Source organism: Chanodichthys erythropterus, chromosome 13, assembly GCF_024489055.1.
Source record: "Chanodichthys erythropterus isolate Z2021 chromosome 13, ASM2448905v1, whole genome shotgun sequence".
NCBI lineage: Eukaryota > Metazoa > Chordata > Actinopteri > Cypriniformes > Xenocyprididae > Chanodichthys > Chanodichthys erythropterus.
This window is the reverse complement of record NC_090233.1, coordinates 24,527,735-24,544,040: the sequence shown is the minus strand read 5'-3', so window position 1 is coordinate 24,544,040 and position 16,306 is coordinate 24,527,735. Positions and strand designations below refer to the sequence as shown.

Below are 16,306 nucleotides of genomic sequence, written 5' to 3'. Positions count from 1 at the left end.
AATGTATTCTTTTATTAGTGCAGTAAATTAGACAAGATTTTACTTCTAGGCATTACAAACATGAGGCACAGTAAGCGCCGATTCAACTATGGAACTTATGGTGCTATTGTGTGCTTCTCTATAGTTACTAATAAAGTTTTTTTCCTCCCCATTTGAAGCCCCAGTTTAAACTTTGATGAGGTAGGGAGATAAAAAAAAAAAAAAACTTTTCTGAAAGGGAAAAAGAAATCTTCCCACCCACGCAAGTAAATATTTGCGGTGGAGTACATTTCCCTTTCAGCAAATGCAAAGCAGCCTCCAAAGCTTCTCTAACACTTGGGACCAACTCCGAATAAATCCCTCAACCCTTCCTGCAGATTTTAAGTTCATAGTATGAGACCCGCTTTAGAGCTTACATCGTAACACCATTCAACTAAATGAAATAAGAGCCTGTATATGGTTTCACAAAAAAACACTTTCAACATGTATATGCAGATATTTAGAAAGATGTCATGTTTTTCTGATTGCATATTATTAACTGGTATGCTAAATAATCCTCATATATATATATATATATGGTGTGTTTATCTTATAAAAAGGACCAGTTAATATACAATAAGAAAAAAAAAAAGCATCAACCAAATGCATAAATGAAAAATAAAATGTACAAATTCTCAAAAAAAACTTCCAAAGTAAGGGTATAGGGTGAGTTATCCTGTGTAAAACCACAACTTAACATAGACTGATGAAGTGTAGCAAATCCACTAAATGTGGCCGTTTGTCATGTGCTATTAGTTTAATGTGTGAGGTTTTAGAGTGCTGAGCCTTTCTGTCCACCTTCATTAAAGAGCAGTTGAGGGTTTTAGAGATTTGAACTCTATGGTTGTAGGAAGTCTAATCTGAGCCTCTGAAGAATGTCATGGTGTGAGGGACCACAGACCCAAAAACACATGGCACAAGGCAAAAAATAAAGGGCATTACACCTTTTTTTCAACAATATCATAAAAAAGGAAGTTCCCTGCAGGTTTTTTGAAAGAAATTCTGAAAAATTATGCACCTACTTTTAGGTCTTTTTTTTTCTTTTTCATGTATTAAATAGGTTTATAACAGAAGAAACAACCTAGAATATGAAGGAAAGTTTCTAAGTTAAAGTTGAATCTGGCTTGATGCTAAATGCCACGTTTTAATCGCTGATTGTAGTTACTGTTTAATGAATCACATAACAGTTGCATGTACATTAAACTTTTTTTTTTTTATATATATATATATATATATATATATACATATATGATTAAGTATTTGGGAAAACTATTGCTAAAACCAATGTGGTTTACAGACTTCAACAACAAATAGAGCTGAGTTTTAAAAATACACACCAGCTGAAATAAAACTTCTTGGGTCAGATGGGAATAACAAAAATTATTTTCTAGTCCAAAAATACAGCTCTAGCCTAGTCAGAAAATACTGAAATACTTAAACAGCCATTATATGGGAATACCATCTAGCTACATAATCCCACGAGACCTGCAACTGAAAGGAAAACTAAAATATGTTAGCTACCTAAGAAAACACTGGGAAAAGCAACTTTAACTAGCTAAAACTGGCCTTGATTGCATATGAATTTCATAAATATTTCCCCAGAGGCAACAGCAAAAACGCCATAATCATAAGACATGCAAAAGTCTTTATTATAAATCAGATTCGACTTGATTATCCCCAGCGGTGCGATATAAACCTCAGTCTTGTGCTATATATATATAAAAATCTCTCATATGCCTTTTTAGAACAGCCTTGCAAATAAGAACAAATACACACCTTCACGCTCTGACTTCAGGCTTATTGCCCATAGAAAAATAATGAAAATGCAGCTACCAATGCTGAATACCTAACATGTAATGGTTTAGTGCACTTGATCATAGTCACCTCTAGAACACGATCATCCCTTTTTTATAACAAACATCATTTTCAGTGTTCTCAGTAGCATATAAATGTCTTGAGCAGTACATAATAATAGTAATACACTGAGATGTCAAAATTTGGAAGAACTATGTGACATGCAAATAAGCACACAAAGAACACTTACAGTCAACTCTGAGGCAACAAAGGGTATATAATTTATGTATATAATTATGTTATATAATTTGTATACTGTATAATGTTTAAGCTAAAGCTTTTTGCAAAAAAAAATGCCAACATTGCCTCATTTTACATGTTACAAGCAAAGATGCGATGAATCCATAATGGAATGAAGTGCGCATACTGAAAGCGTGACAGTCAATCCATCATGGAAAAAACAAATGTTTCCATATGTTGACACCATATGATCGGTTTATCATCATCTGATTGACATTGCATATGTAAAGTTGCCATCTAGAGGAGAAAAACAGGTATAACACCTGCCCACAGCAGATCAGTTACGCAGAAGCGTGCTAAAGATGAAGCTACTGAGAAAGTCAACCTCCAAAACCACTGCTGTCAAATCAAGCGTCGCTCCATCAGCTTTAGTTCTTAAAACGTGTCTGCTCACACACGTGGTTGAATTTCCTGAAAGACGAGAAAACAAATTTACGGATTAGGAATGATCATTGTGTGTCATCCGAGTTATTGAGCATGATTATGATATAGGATTATGATCATTTACAGACTTTTTATAGAAATGTACTAACAAACAGGTCTATGTTGTTGTACTGCAGTCTGACACTACATAGATGTGCATTAGCTGCCCTCTACTGGTGGATTTAAATATAAAAAAAAGCTTCAGAGGATGGACAAGACATCTGATCAACTGCGGTTTTACATGTCGCTCACTTACAAAGCGTGGTGTGCTTTCACTTGAGTCCGACAGTTGCGTCCCCAGTAACAGTCTGGTCTGGTGGTCACAGCATCTGTGGACAAACAAGCAAACTCACTGCACACAAAAACACCTTTTCCCCACTTCCAGTTTATTCTCTAGTTTCACAGATTTGGCTTGATGTGGGGCATGGTATAAATGCTTTGACTGTGTAGCTTTGTGCTACTTTAACGCATATGAATCTTACCTGGCAGCTCTGACGGAGGAATACGCTCTCTGTATTTGTATGCCAGTTCTCTAAAAGTGCGAAGTCCACAGCAGTAGCAAAGGAAAGAGTTGGCAGTGATTCTGTAATCTGAAATAAATGCAAATACAAACTGAATTACAACAAGGCATTTACCTGAGACACTTTCAATGAAATGGAGAGGTGAGTGATATAGCGAAAAACAAATCAGCAGAAATTTGTCAGCTGGTGTAATAAATTCAGTAATGCATTTTGAAGTTGGGAAATACAAATTCAAATCATTTTAAATTCAGAGAAAAAAAAGGGCTTGTAAGAAAAAGAGATCTCTGTGATGTAAAGCTAAAGACTTTAGATATACAAAGACAGTGCACTCCTATGAATGGGAGAAAGTGCAACACATGGTTATATTATATATATATATATATATATATATATATATATATATATATATATATATATATATATATATATATATATATATATATATATATATATATATTTATATATATATACACATATATACACACAAAATATGAGACAGTTGTAGTCCGATTTCACTGGTGATTTCAAATTTGAAATTTAATCACAAGCTTGGTGAACAGCTTTGGAGAATTTGATGTTTCCCCATTTAAAGAGATAGGAGCTGCACTTGCATGACTGAAATAGCTGCCTGAGAGGCGTTTTAAAGATGGTCGCCGAGTGAAATGACTTGCCTTAAAGGGACTTTGTGTGAAACCGACCCTCCACCATCACTCTTTCACAAAAACGTGCATATTGTGATAAATATAACACATCCCCCAAAATGTTTAAGAATACTGCAATATTGTTTTCCTTCTATCACCCACCCTTACTTGAACCTATGCCTGATCCTCAACAATTCTCAATATGAGCAAAAGACAGTTACCAGAGAGATGGTACAGGCCCTGCTGTACAGCCTGGAGTGATTCCTGCAGCATGTGCCTCCAGCTCATCCCTCGAGAGGTCAAATAGTTCTGCCACAAAGAAAGCAGAAATGATCAACAAACAGAGCTAATAGAGTTATAGAATTCAAATAACATTTGAATTTAAAACTTTGATTTCTGGTGGTAAAATATCCTCCAAGTATATGCTGATAATTAACTAGTTTTTTTTACATTTTTTTTTAAAGAAAGCTGAAGTGGAACAGTTATTATTATTATTTTTTTTGCTCATTTTATCATCCATCCGGCAAATTGGTTAGAAAAGTAACAGCACACCTCTCTTCAACAATCCACAAAATTTGATGTTGCATGTATGCCTGTAGCACAAACATACTGGATGAGTTAAAAGTTCATCAATTATGAAATAAGTTTAATTCAGCCATAAAGCAGCTCTGTAGAAAACCGTGATCGTCCAGCTCAGTTCAGTTCAAGTTTACTTCTCATCCAATAGTGTCAGTGCAGTCAATGCAAAAATGCAATAATGGTATACAATAGGGGTTGAACGACTTCAGATTTTTTTTTAAAGTCGACGTGTCGCTGATGACATCATTAATTAACAAGTAAGCCTGAACCCTGAGCTGACAGCTGAGACTCGAACGCGTTGCACAGCTACGGCATGACACAGCACTGCCCACATGGCTATTGCTCCTACATAACAGCTGATTTTCATCAGTTTTTTTGTCTTTGGGTCGTTATATTTTGCACAGATTTCTGCTCGTTCTACCTGGCAGCGTCTCTCTGCTAATAGTGAAACTGTGTGTTTTTCTTACTAAGAAATAAATGCTAGAACTTTTTAGTTTCTAAGCTTTTTTTTTTTGAGAGAATTCGCAGACAATTTTTCGTGCTAATGAATAATTTTGTGCACACGACCTGCGCGTGATGTACGAGCTAATGTCTGTATGTGTGTGTGTTGCAATGCAGCATGCATTCGTTTAGAACGCAGATTAACTTACCTGTACAATAGCGGGTACAACATTATGCATTCTCCCGTTCAATTTCGGGCATCTAGATGGTATAATCAGAAATGTCTTGTGGAGCGCTCTCTGCGTATGTATTTATTTGTCATTTTGGAAACTGAGTGTAAATGTGGACTTCAAAGATTTTTTTTATGCTTCCGCGCCCTCTATATGACCAGGGACTAGCCAACGTCAAGCTTAAAGCACCATGGCTGATCAGTTCTATCCAGACTGGACTACTGTAATGCTCTCTTGGTTGGCCTTCCAGCATGCACTATCAAGCCTCTGCAACTGATCCAGAATGCTGCAGCAAGACTGGTCTTCAACGAACCGAAGAGAGCGCACGTCACTCCTCTCTTCATCAGTCTGCACTGGCTGCCAGTAGCTGCTCGCATCCAATTCAAGGCTCTGATGTTTGCTTACAGAACGACCGCTGGCTCTGCACCGCTATACCTTAACTCACTACTTCAGACTTACGCGCCCTCCAGAAACCTGTGTTCTGCACGTGAACGGCGCCTTGTGGTGCCATCACATAGGGGCACAAAATCACTCTCACGGACCTTCTCCGGGACTGTTCCTGGCTGGTGGAATGACCTGCCACGCTCTATCCGAGCAGCTGAGTCTCTAGCCATTTTTAAAAAAATGCTAAAGACGTATCTTTTTCGTCAGCACTTGACCCAGTAGTAGTAGCACTTACCTTGACTAATATTCTTATCCTATCTGTGTATTTATTTAAAAAAAAAAAAAAAATTCGCTATGAGCACTTTACTGACATAGCTGTGACTTCACTCAGCACTTACATACTGTTGTTCTCATGTTGATTTGATTGATTCTACTACTCTCATTTGTAAGTCGCTTTGGATAAAAGTGTCTGCTAAATGACTAAATGTAAATGTAAAATTAAAGTCAACTACTCAGTGCAACCTCTAGTATATAAATACTGATCCCAACTATGAGCAAACAAATCGTACTTACCTGAAGGACTTCAGACTCATATTGATTGCCATTAAAAACCCCATCCAGACATTTATCATTAAGGTTAAGTTCTGTGAGAAGAAAATATCCATAATCATTATTATAAAATAACACAGGCAGTCAGAAAAATATTATACAGAAATCTTAACCACTCAGAAACCTACCAATGAAACGTGATAAGCAGCCGTGACAACCGATCCGCTGGCACCCCCAGTACACATGACAAAAAGGCTTCTGGCACACCATACCTGTTCAAAGGAGCGGACAACAAATCATCAGGTGACTGCAGCAGGCCTGAGGACATTGATAGACAGGTGTCAGGGTGACTCACAGTGCTGCGGGGACATCTGAGGGGGAAGGTACTCGAAGCGTCGATCAGGCATGGGCTGCAGGCAGCAGGTGCAGATGAGGTGACTGCCCTGAGGAGGACATCTGAATTCCTGAGGAGCTGCAGTAGGAATACAGCTGATTTAAGCATATGTAGAATTGCATAGAGGTGTCTGTTGGTGTGTGTGAGAGCATCGTTTAGGCTCAAGTGTGAGCATGAATAACCTGTATCTGAGGTATCTGAGGTATCAGAGGATGTGGAGGGGCCATCTCCAGGTACTTTAACTGGCCCCTCTGATTGAGCAGGCTCACAGATCCACAGGGCGGAGCTAAGCTCTTTCCGATAGCCCGGACACTGCCGACACATCATGTAGGGCTGACTGTGAACAAACAAAGTTCATCAGGATGGGTACCTATATATCTAGAATCTACTGGACATCTACTATTTTAAGATCAAGCCAAGAGAATCACAATTCTTTACAATAACCAGATAACTGGATTTTCCTGGAAGTTCTACTTGAAGTGAAATATACTGCATATAAATAACAAGCACTTCCTTTTTAACAAAAACACAAGACTCTGAATGGATAACAGTGTAAAGATGCTGACCTCAGGTCGGAAATGTCACTGTCATTGTCTGAGAGTTCAAACAGATAGTCTGAACTGCCCTCCTCGTCTGAGAAGGAGCGCTCGACTTTAGGCTGCAGCATGTCCTGCGTGATCTTGTTCCGGGCATCCATGCTGCGCAAGTCATCTTCACTCCGACACTTCTCTGAGACCAAAATTCAAAGATTTGTTCAAAAGTTGGGAGCCAGCTGTTTTTTAAAAGAATTTTTTTTCTTTTTTCTGCAAAGATGCATTAAGTGACAGGAGAGGCATTTACAATGTCAAATTTTCTATTCATCAAATAATCCTCTTTAAAAAATCTTGTTTCTACAAAAATATTAAGTAGCATAACTGTTTTCAATATTGATAATAATAATTTGAATGATTTCTGAAGCATCATGTGACTGTAATGCCTGCTGAAAATTCATCTTTGGCATCACAGGAATAAATGACATTTTATAATATATAACAATAATAAACTATTTTAAATTGTAATTATATTTTAGAGTATTTTACTGTTTTTACTGTATTTTTGACAAAATAAATGCCTGACCATCCTATTTGTACAAAGTAGTTTTAATGGATTAAAAGTGCAAACTCTTAGCAACAAATATGCATAAAATAAAAAATAACACATCTCTGTAAACTCTTTGACTGACTATTTGTCTCTTTGGCTAGGTTTTTTCATATTTAAAAATATAAAAATAAAAGTTTAAAAACAGTTTGCAAACATTTTGTATAATTTTATACAATTCCTTAACAGTAAGTGAGAATAGAGAATAGAAGTGTGATACAGTACCTGGGTGCTGGAGAAGGTAAGCCTCCACCAGGTTGTTGAGAATGTGGTTTTTACGGATTCTCTCCACAGGACATCGGCAGGTGGGGCAGAAGGAGGAACGTTCCATCCAGCCAGAATAACAGGCAGCGCAAAACGTGTGCATGCAGGGCTGAAGACTGTATGGAAGCACACACACACACACATTAACTATTAAAAATGCATTCAAATTCAGTCTCCACACACAAAAATCCAAATCCTTCTTTAAAGGATTTATATAAAGGTTTACATTAAGAAAACAACTGTAAGGGATTTATTCTCACCGACATGTCCATTTGGGTGTAAGTGTTGATTTTTGCACAATGGACTAACCTGACACAGTCATGCAGCAGGTCCTGGCAGACGATGCATGTTAGGGATTCTTCCATCTTGTCTGTTGTGGCCCCTTCAGTTTTCTCTTTTCCCGCTGCTCCTCTGATAGAGACCTGTGGAGCTGCTGTTTCACTGTGAGAAGATCCAAACCCATTCTGATCATCTGCAACACAGACAGATACATAAACGTTACATTTGAAAGTGTTCATATTCAAGAACAGATCTGAAACACATTTTACTACCAAATTTACACTACAGTTTAAAAGTCAGCAAGAAATTAATACTTTTATCCAAAAAAGTGGCAGTAATTACATGTACGATACAAGAGATTTCTATTTCAATTAAGTTCTTTTCTTTAAAACTTCTATTCATCAAAGAATCTTGAAAAATATGTATCGTGGTTTCCACAAACATTTTAAGCAGCACAACAAAAATGTATAATAAGAAATGTTACTTAAGTACCATGCCACACTGAAGACTGGAGTAATGGTTGCTAAAAGATTCAGCTTTGCCATTACAGGAATAAATTACATTTTAAGATATATTTAAATAGAATTTATTTCAAAAAAATATTTCATAATATTACTGTATTTTTGATCAAACAAATACAGCCTTGGTGAGCAAAAGAGTCAGTATTTCTTTCAAAAATATTTAAAAAACATTACCAATAACTTTTGAACGGCATGACAAACTTAAGCCATCAGAGCTGTAGTCTAGAAGTTAGTGACACTGGTTCGTATCTGCCTTGTGACACTGTCAGACCCTGCTGCCAACACATCACCCTATCATTTCCTGCATTTCTTTCACTAAAATGGCAGACACACACACTCAATCATGTTGCCAGATTGTTTTCTAACCACTTTCAAAAGCATGCACTCTGAAAAAGTTGTCAAGTTAGCAACTATTAAATGCGTTACACTGACATGTTGGAATACAGATGCTCAGACAGCTCAAAATAGACAGAACTCATAAATTATTTAAAATGCATGACATGTATTTGCTTTCCACTATAACTGTGTTACAGCACCTCTGTCAATTTTTCTTCTTTTCCTCTGTATTTCCACCTCAGGCTCCGTCTGCTGTCCTCCCTCAGTCCAGTAGGTCCACTTCAGGCAGGTGTGATTCATGACTGGCTCCCCAGGGCTGCCTGCTGGTGCAGTCATCTCTGATTCTGCTTTACGAACAACCGAAGAACTGACTAGGTTCTTCTTTGCAGACACATCTGCTAAATGGTACACATAGGCATTTTTTTGACTATGTAAAACACTGTCAATTTGAAAAACTCAATGCATAGATGAACAGCTGCCAAAAAAAGCCATTGCATTTACATTTATATAATAATAACTTTCTTATCAAAGCAACTTGCACAAAAGTGCATATACGGTGTGGACCGTAATTACCAGAACAGGTAGATAAGGGCATGTTGTAGAAGTGGAAGGACGAGCTGGAGGTAGATGGCTGGGGGTCCTCATGCCCAGACTGAGGTAGAGGCTTCACAATAACAGGCTCTACTGGTGCTGGTTCACTCTCGGTTTCTGTCAGATCAGAATCTTCTTCTCTCCCAGCATCTGTGGAGACCACAAAGAGAAAACTGTACAGAAACAGTTCACTCAAAAAAGAAAAATTGTGCGGGGATGAAATTGGGATTTCAAGGCAACATGAAATCAAAACTGACAAATTGTGAGTGATTCATCATATTCTTCCAAAGGAAAAAAAATTTGTTTCGTTTTCGTGATCTCTCTCTAATCTTCAAAATTTAGTAAAGGCAAGCTCATACAAGACTTTTGGCTGGATTTTGCTGTTGCAGACAGATTTCCAAGGTCTGCGACAAAACCCCCGGGTCCCCGCCAAATTGGTGCTTGTTGTAGTCTGTGACATGATCTGAGCCAGTCTCGAGCAGTCACAGATGCTGCAATATTTTCAAACTTGTTTGATATTATCATCAAAGGATCTTTTAGTGCGTGCGATGCAATGGCAAGGTGGAACTAATACAGCCGATCACAGTGCAGAAGGTATAAATGGAAAAATATCATGAATTTATGTAAGAAAACTTTTTTTTTTTTCCTGTTGGTGGGGATTGCCTCTTGACAAAAGGTCTTGTAGTTTGTGCACCTTGTCAGCGTTGTGTTGTGTAGTATGTGTGCTGCTATGACAAGATGACAAGAAACCTTGTCGTGTAGTGTAAGCACTACACAACAAGTCATCTCTGCTGACAGGCTATAGCAAAACGAACATATGTATAACAAACAGAAACACATGAATGAAATGTTATAATCAATAGCCGCTTACCTTCAACGTCCTGTGAGGCACTTTCTTGTGGCCTGATGGCCTGATAAACATAAGCAATGTCTGCAAAACAGAAAATAGATGAGTGACGTGGCTAATCTGTTTGGAAGCAACTGTACTACAAAAACAGATAAGGCTAAACGAATCTGAAAACGTACTTTGCTCTGGCTCATTCTTCCTGTACACAAAGTAAATGACATCACCATTCTGCAGTAAGTGCGTCTGTTTCTTCACCACTTTGGACATGTTGATAACTGTCCCATTGGTGCTGATACAAACAAACACATCACAGTAATATAAGTTAACAAATGATGGTCCCTTTGAATGCATAGAGTGCTATTCAGAGGCTAAATGATGTAGACCAATCAATGGCCTTTTTGTGAATCTTATTTTTAGGGACAGTGGACAAAGAACAGGAAACAAAGTTATCGGGAAACATCACAAGCTGGATTCAAACTCAGTCTTCGTGCCTGAGCAACATGTCCAAGCATGTGCATTTAACCGCAAGGCCACATTTCTGATACCCACACACTGTCTTCTGATGTACTTGAAACACTAAATTAGCATCTTTGACGATTACAAATAACCCATTTATAAACTTACATACAGTATGTTTAAAATAAATGCCTGATAGCCCCTGATCCTCCTAAATATTGACTATTTCATTTAAGATAATGACTAAAGACATAATAAAGTGCTCAGTTAAATTCTTGTTAAAAATGACAAATAGAAAGCTGTACAAGAAAGGATAATAAGGAGGGAGAAAGGGATCCTTGCAGTTCCCATCACGCTGATTAAGCATTGTGTAAAACACACAGCATATCGACTGTCTATCAGACACACTCACTTAATTAGCTGGATGGAAATGTACAGCAGCAGTGGTGAGCTAGCATACATTCAAATACATGTGACATACAGTTTCTACAGGCGCAGATCAACTAGTGTATCTCAATCCAGACTATTAACCAAATTACAATTAATTATTCACCAAAGCAATGATTAAATGTCATGAGGGAATTGGATATATATTTGCCGCAGGGCCAAGCATGTCATTAATTGAATTCACTTAGCGATGTAATTAGAAGTCACTCAGTATAATTTGCAAAAACTTAATAGAACTAAAACGAATTAATGCCAGCTGCCACTACTGACATTTTTATTCGATGGGCATTAAAATCGAACATTAGCGTTATACAGTAGTCTTCCAAAATAATATCACTTCTGTAAATTTACACAACACTCCTTCCTCTTTGGCCAAAAGTGATGTCCGGCCTAAGAAAATGTACATGTTCACCCTTTATTCAAATATTATTACAAATTTGTAAAAAAAAATAAATAAATAAAAATAAATTGGAAGCATATGGGATAGTTGTGCTTAGAATCAACTGTTTTATTTGTGATAAAGCAATGAAACATGGCAGATTGTGGGGACACAATTTTTGGCCAGGCTGTCATACAAAGAAATCATGAACACATATATGAACATACATAGAAAGAGCAGGAACGTGATATTGGCATGAAATTATTCAATAATCCATTACCTCATGTCCTCCAGCCACACCTTTCCTGAGAGCTGATCTTGAGTGATTTTGCAATGATTCCCTGAGACCAGTTTATTAGCCGGAAATGAGAGGTCACAATCTATAAACAAAATATGTCTGTGAATATGATAGACAAGTCAACAATAAATCAAAATTCTTTTTCTTATCATGTACAATCCATCACTGTGTGCTATTCTACAGAAAAAAGTAGGTTTTATAATCCTTTAACAAAAAGAAATTTCCACTAATAAAAAGACTGACACCAAGCCCTTAGGCCCTGTCCCAAATGCCAGCCTAAGCCTTAATCTGCAAAAAGGCAAGCTTTAGCTCTAACAATAACTGTAAAAATGACAAAACATTTTTTACATGAAGAAAATAAAGCTTAATTTTAGGACCATTAACATTATTTGCAAATTTCTCAATAATGTAATGGAAATAAACAATCACAATAATTAAAGCTGCGTTGCAAGGGTCCTCACACCCAGGGGCCACCACCACCTGGTGGCCTTAGGAAAACAGTGAACAGTGGCCGACATGCATTTAAGCGGGTAAATATAGGAGAAATATGGCAAATTCATTTTGATGTGCCACACTTCCTGCTGCCAGCAGGTGGCACTCTGACTATAACCGAATATTGCCATGTAGATGTCTTCAGGCCAGGACTATTATCAAACATGTGAAGTTTGGAGCAGATCATACATTGTATGAGTTACAACAACTTCCTGTTTCGTGGCGTTAAGCGCATACATTAGCACTTCGCCAAGTGTTGCATGATTTAACCTGTTTCTGTTATGTTTGGTACTTCCTGGCATATTTATATGCATTTCAGGGAGTGAATACAGTGTAAAGCATGCCGTTTCGTGTTACCAGCAGGTGGTGCTATGACTAACTGAATATTTGCATGTAGATGTCTTCAGGCCAAGACTCTTATCAAAGAAGTTTGGGGCAGATCGGACATTGTATGCTTGAGTTACAACAGCTTTCTGTTTCATGGCGAAACATCAGAATTTGTCAGTCAGCCACGGACTTCAATGAAAACTCAAGATCTTCACAATTTACCATCGCTGAGGCCTTAAGATTAGACTGACCAAATATGATGTTGATCTGTTTAAAACTCTATGAGGAGTTAATCACATTGTAAAACATGCCATTTCCTGTTGCTCGCAGGTGGCGCTATGACTGTAACTGAATATTGTCATAAAGATGTCTTCAGGCCAGGACTCTAGTAAAACATGTGAAGTTTGGGGCAGATCGGACATTGTATTCCAAGTTACAACAACTTCTTGTTTCATGGCGAAACATCAAATTTTGTCAGGCCGCCACGGACACGCCCTTCAGCAAAAACTCAAGATCTTCGCAAGTTAACATCACAAAGGCCCTTAGATCAGACTGACCAAATATGATGTTGATCTAATTAAAGCTCTAGGATGAGTTTGTTAAAATACAACGTCTGGAAATGGCAAAAATTGCACAAATTTAAAAAAAAAATATGAGAAAATTCAAAATATCTCACTTTCTGTTGGGTTTTCAGATTTTGCACCGGGGACTTTTTGTGTGTACTGAATTTCATACTTGTACATTGAAACATAGCATGAAGGTCTGGTGCTTAATTGAATTTTTTTCTTTTTTTTCAGACAAATTTTCACCACTTCTGACGTATGTAAAGTTTCATGAGTTTGAGCATGTTTAGGCCCTCAAAAATGCAATTCATTTCAGAGAACAATAATTGACCAAGTAATTCTAATAGAGTCCTCACACCATCGGTGCTCAGGCCCTAATAACAACAATATTACTTAAGTATTTTCACATTACAGTACTATCAACACCAAGGTCACGGGATAAGTTCACAGGGAATGTATGAAATGATAAATATATACTTTTCAACACAAAATGCTTTGTCTACAAGGGTGCACAGCAGTGAAACCTAAAAGGACAAATGACACATCTTACGATTTTATCCTGCTTGAATCTGAAAAATGTGACCTTCCTAAAGCATAATGGGTTGCAAAAGCATCTTTTTGTCAACTTTAATAAAGCACGTTCCTCTTTTCTCTTCCTGACCTGGCCCATTACTTTTCTCTCCCAGACACATTAGGCATGCATGCTTTAAATGAAATATAGTGTGGCGTGATGTGATGTAAAGTTAAAAATTAGACTATTATAGTAATGAAGCGTATCAGTTCTGCTTATAATCAGTGTCGAATGTGTTACTGTGAAGCGCACAGAACCAAACAGACACATGGATTGATATTAATTAAAGCGGGAAAAGAGACAGTCTTCAAACCCAGACAGACACAGACAGAGTCAAAGGGATACAACCTTTCCCTGCACACCAGCACAACACAAAAAAACTACTTAATATTCCAAGAGCATGTCTTCAATAGACGCCTTTGTCATTACTGGGGTGGGGGTTCGTTTGCTGAACTAAAGAGAGTATTGTTAAAGGCATGGGCTCACTGAATACATGCAGACACCGCTTCAGACTGATTATCTTGAGGGGGAAAAAAAGTAATAACTAATAAAAGTTAATAAGTAAAACTTGACAAAGTTTTGGGAAAAAGCAAACAATGGAGACAAGTATTTCACAAGACTGAGCATTAAGCAATTAACATGATCAAACACATTAATGAGTGATGATGTTCAACGCACCTTTTTTTCTCCCCACAGTGCATTCTCTATTTATGAGCAATATCTCTGAACCCGGAGATGCATCAACTTTTACCAGTTTCCCCCATGCCTGACCACTGCCCTGATGTGCCATCTTCTCCTCTTCCTTATTTTACCTGCCAGACAGCAGATCAGAAGCATAAGAGAAAGAATAAATACACAAATATGTCATATGGCAAATAAATGCAAAGGCATTCACCCACAATGCTGATTATACTATGAAAAATGAGTTGAAAAACTAGTGTGAAAAGACTACACGCACAGCATGATTAGTAAAATAAAACTGCACAAAGTAGAAACCAGGGAGTGTTGATTAGAAATTAGAAATGAGCTACAAGGGTGAAATCACTGTCATGGTGTATACGACTCCTCAGGTGACAAGAGAAGTCGAAACAATCAGCATAATTTTACATCATGAACTTAAGATGATGTTAATTAATGGACAGAACTGGTATAATATGAACCAGTAGATTATTCTTCGTGTTTAAAAAAGCTTTACTAATATCACAAATGACCAAAAGCATGGTTAGTCAACTATGGTCGCAAGTTCTGCTGAATTGTGTTGGTAATGATGGAATTTGAGACCACAGTTGGCTTTGGGAAATGCTCCCCAGGGCTGCATTTCCCAAAAAAAATCACTGTTAGCCCAAGTAGATTGCCATTGCCACCAATGTTCTCTAAGATCAACTCAGCTCACAATGCTTTTGGGAGATGCAGCCCTGATGGGTAGGACTGTAACATGACTTTTCAATGTACTTCTACTTTCTATATTTTACTCATTTATATATTTGTTTCCAGATTTATTTTGAAATAAAATTGTTTTGTATGAAAATGTTACATTCATACACAAAATGTAAAATCATGTTATAGTAGTGTTACAGTAGTGGTAGTAAAGCAGGGTGTAACAACACTGATAATGTTATAAAGTTTAGGCAAGTTATGTATTCCTAAACTACTTTAATCCATTTAGATAAGCGAATATTACATGAAAGTTGATTATTTTTATTAAACGCGTCTGTAACTACCTAAAACTTTTTTTTTTTTAAATTAAAAACCACACACACTCCGACCTCACCTACTTGATAAGCAATTTTTCAGCTTTCGATCATAACGTATAACGTTCAGTGTGCTAAACAGCTAGCAGAAGCTGCCGACGAGTTCGTTGTAAAGCTAAAGCCATTAACAACTAGTAAAAGAAATGATACGAGCTAAATGTGTAAAACCTTTAATTACTTTAAGTGACTGTTTTCAAGTTGAGTTATGTTTTGGGAAGCTAACGTTAAACAGCAACGTGAAACAGCGCAATGTTTACGCGAAGAGCTGCTAACTCTAAGTCGCTAGCTCACACCTGAAACAGTTCAAAATAACATAATTAAACTGTAAACTCATCCTGTAATGTTTGCAATGTACTAACCTAACCAGCGCCCGAGAGTATCCGGAGCATTAGCGCATGTTGACTTAAATCCTCTGTGTGCTTTCGTTTTTATTTTGTGGAGCACTTCCTGGCCAGCAGTGGCATTTTCAGGCATCAGCTGATAGAAGAGAGGAGGAGGAGTGTGTGTGTGAGAGAGAGAGAGAGAGAGGAGGCTATGGGAATGAAGCTGGCAGGGGGTTACCATGCTTCTGTCTGGCCCATGTGAAAGCCCAGAACAAAAACCTGTCTGGAATCATGTCTAGACAAGAGATTGATAGACATTTTTGAGGTACACATCGCTGATGGAGATATGGACTGTTGTGAATGACTGAATTTTTGCATAATTCATTTAATAATTATTTAGAATGAAACATTTAGCCAAGTTTTACTTTTATTTAAACTATTCATACAATG

At 37.4% G+C, this 16,306-nt stretch overlaps 1 protein-coding gene across 3 annotated transcripts; it reads right to left on the bottom strand.

Moving 5' to 3' along the window:
* Positions 1-191: 191 nt before the first annotated feature.
* chfr (checkpoint with forkhead and ring finger domains, E3 ubiquitin protein ligase) lies at positions 192-16,004 on the bottom strand. Of its 3 annotated transcripts, none has more exons than XM_067407133.1 (18): positions 15,893-16,004; positions 14,461-14,594; positions 11,812-11,911; positions 10,429-10,538; positions 10,274-10,333; positions 9,385-9,552; positions 9,012-9,209; positions 7,985-8,147; positions 7,637-7,791; positions 6,841-7,003; positions 6,457-6,611; positions 6,236-6,352; positions 6,069-6,152; positions 5,905-5,975; positions 3,919-4,006; positions 3,018-3,125; positions 2,792-2,864; positions 192-2,523 (listed from the first exon to the last, which is right to left on the bottom strand). In XM_067407133.1, the coding sequence occupies exons 2-18, from the start codon at positions 14,570-14,572 to the stop codon at positions 2,481-2,483; spliced, it is 1,968 nt and encodes a 655-aa protein (XP_067263234.1). In that variant the 5' UTR covers positions 14,573-14,594; positions 15,893-16,004; the 3' UTR covers positions 192-2,480. The 3 variants fall into 3 exon arrangements, 2 of the variants coding, with proteins under 2 accessions (XP_067263234.1, XP_067263235.1); XM_067407134.1 differs by having other exon boundaries at positions 9,012-9,206; XR_010896922.1 differs by lacking the exons at positions 192-2,523; positions 2,792-2,864 and having other exon boundaries at positions 3,065-3,125; positions 3,919-5,626; positions 5,730-5,975.
* Positions 16,005-16,306: the final 302 nt, after the last annotated feature.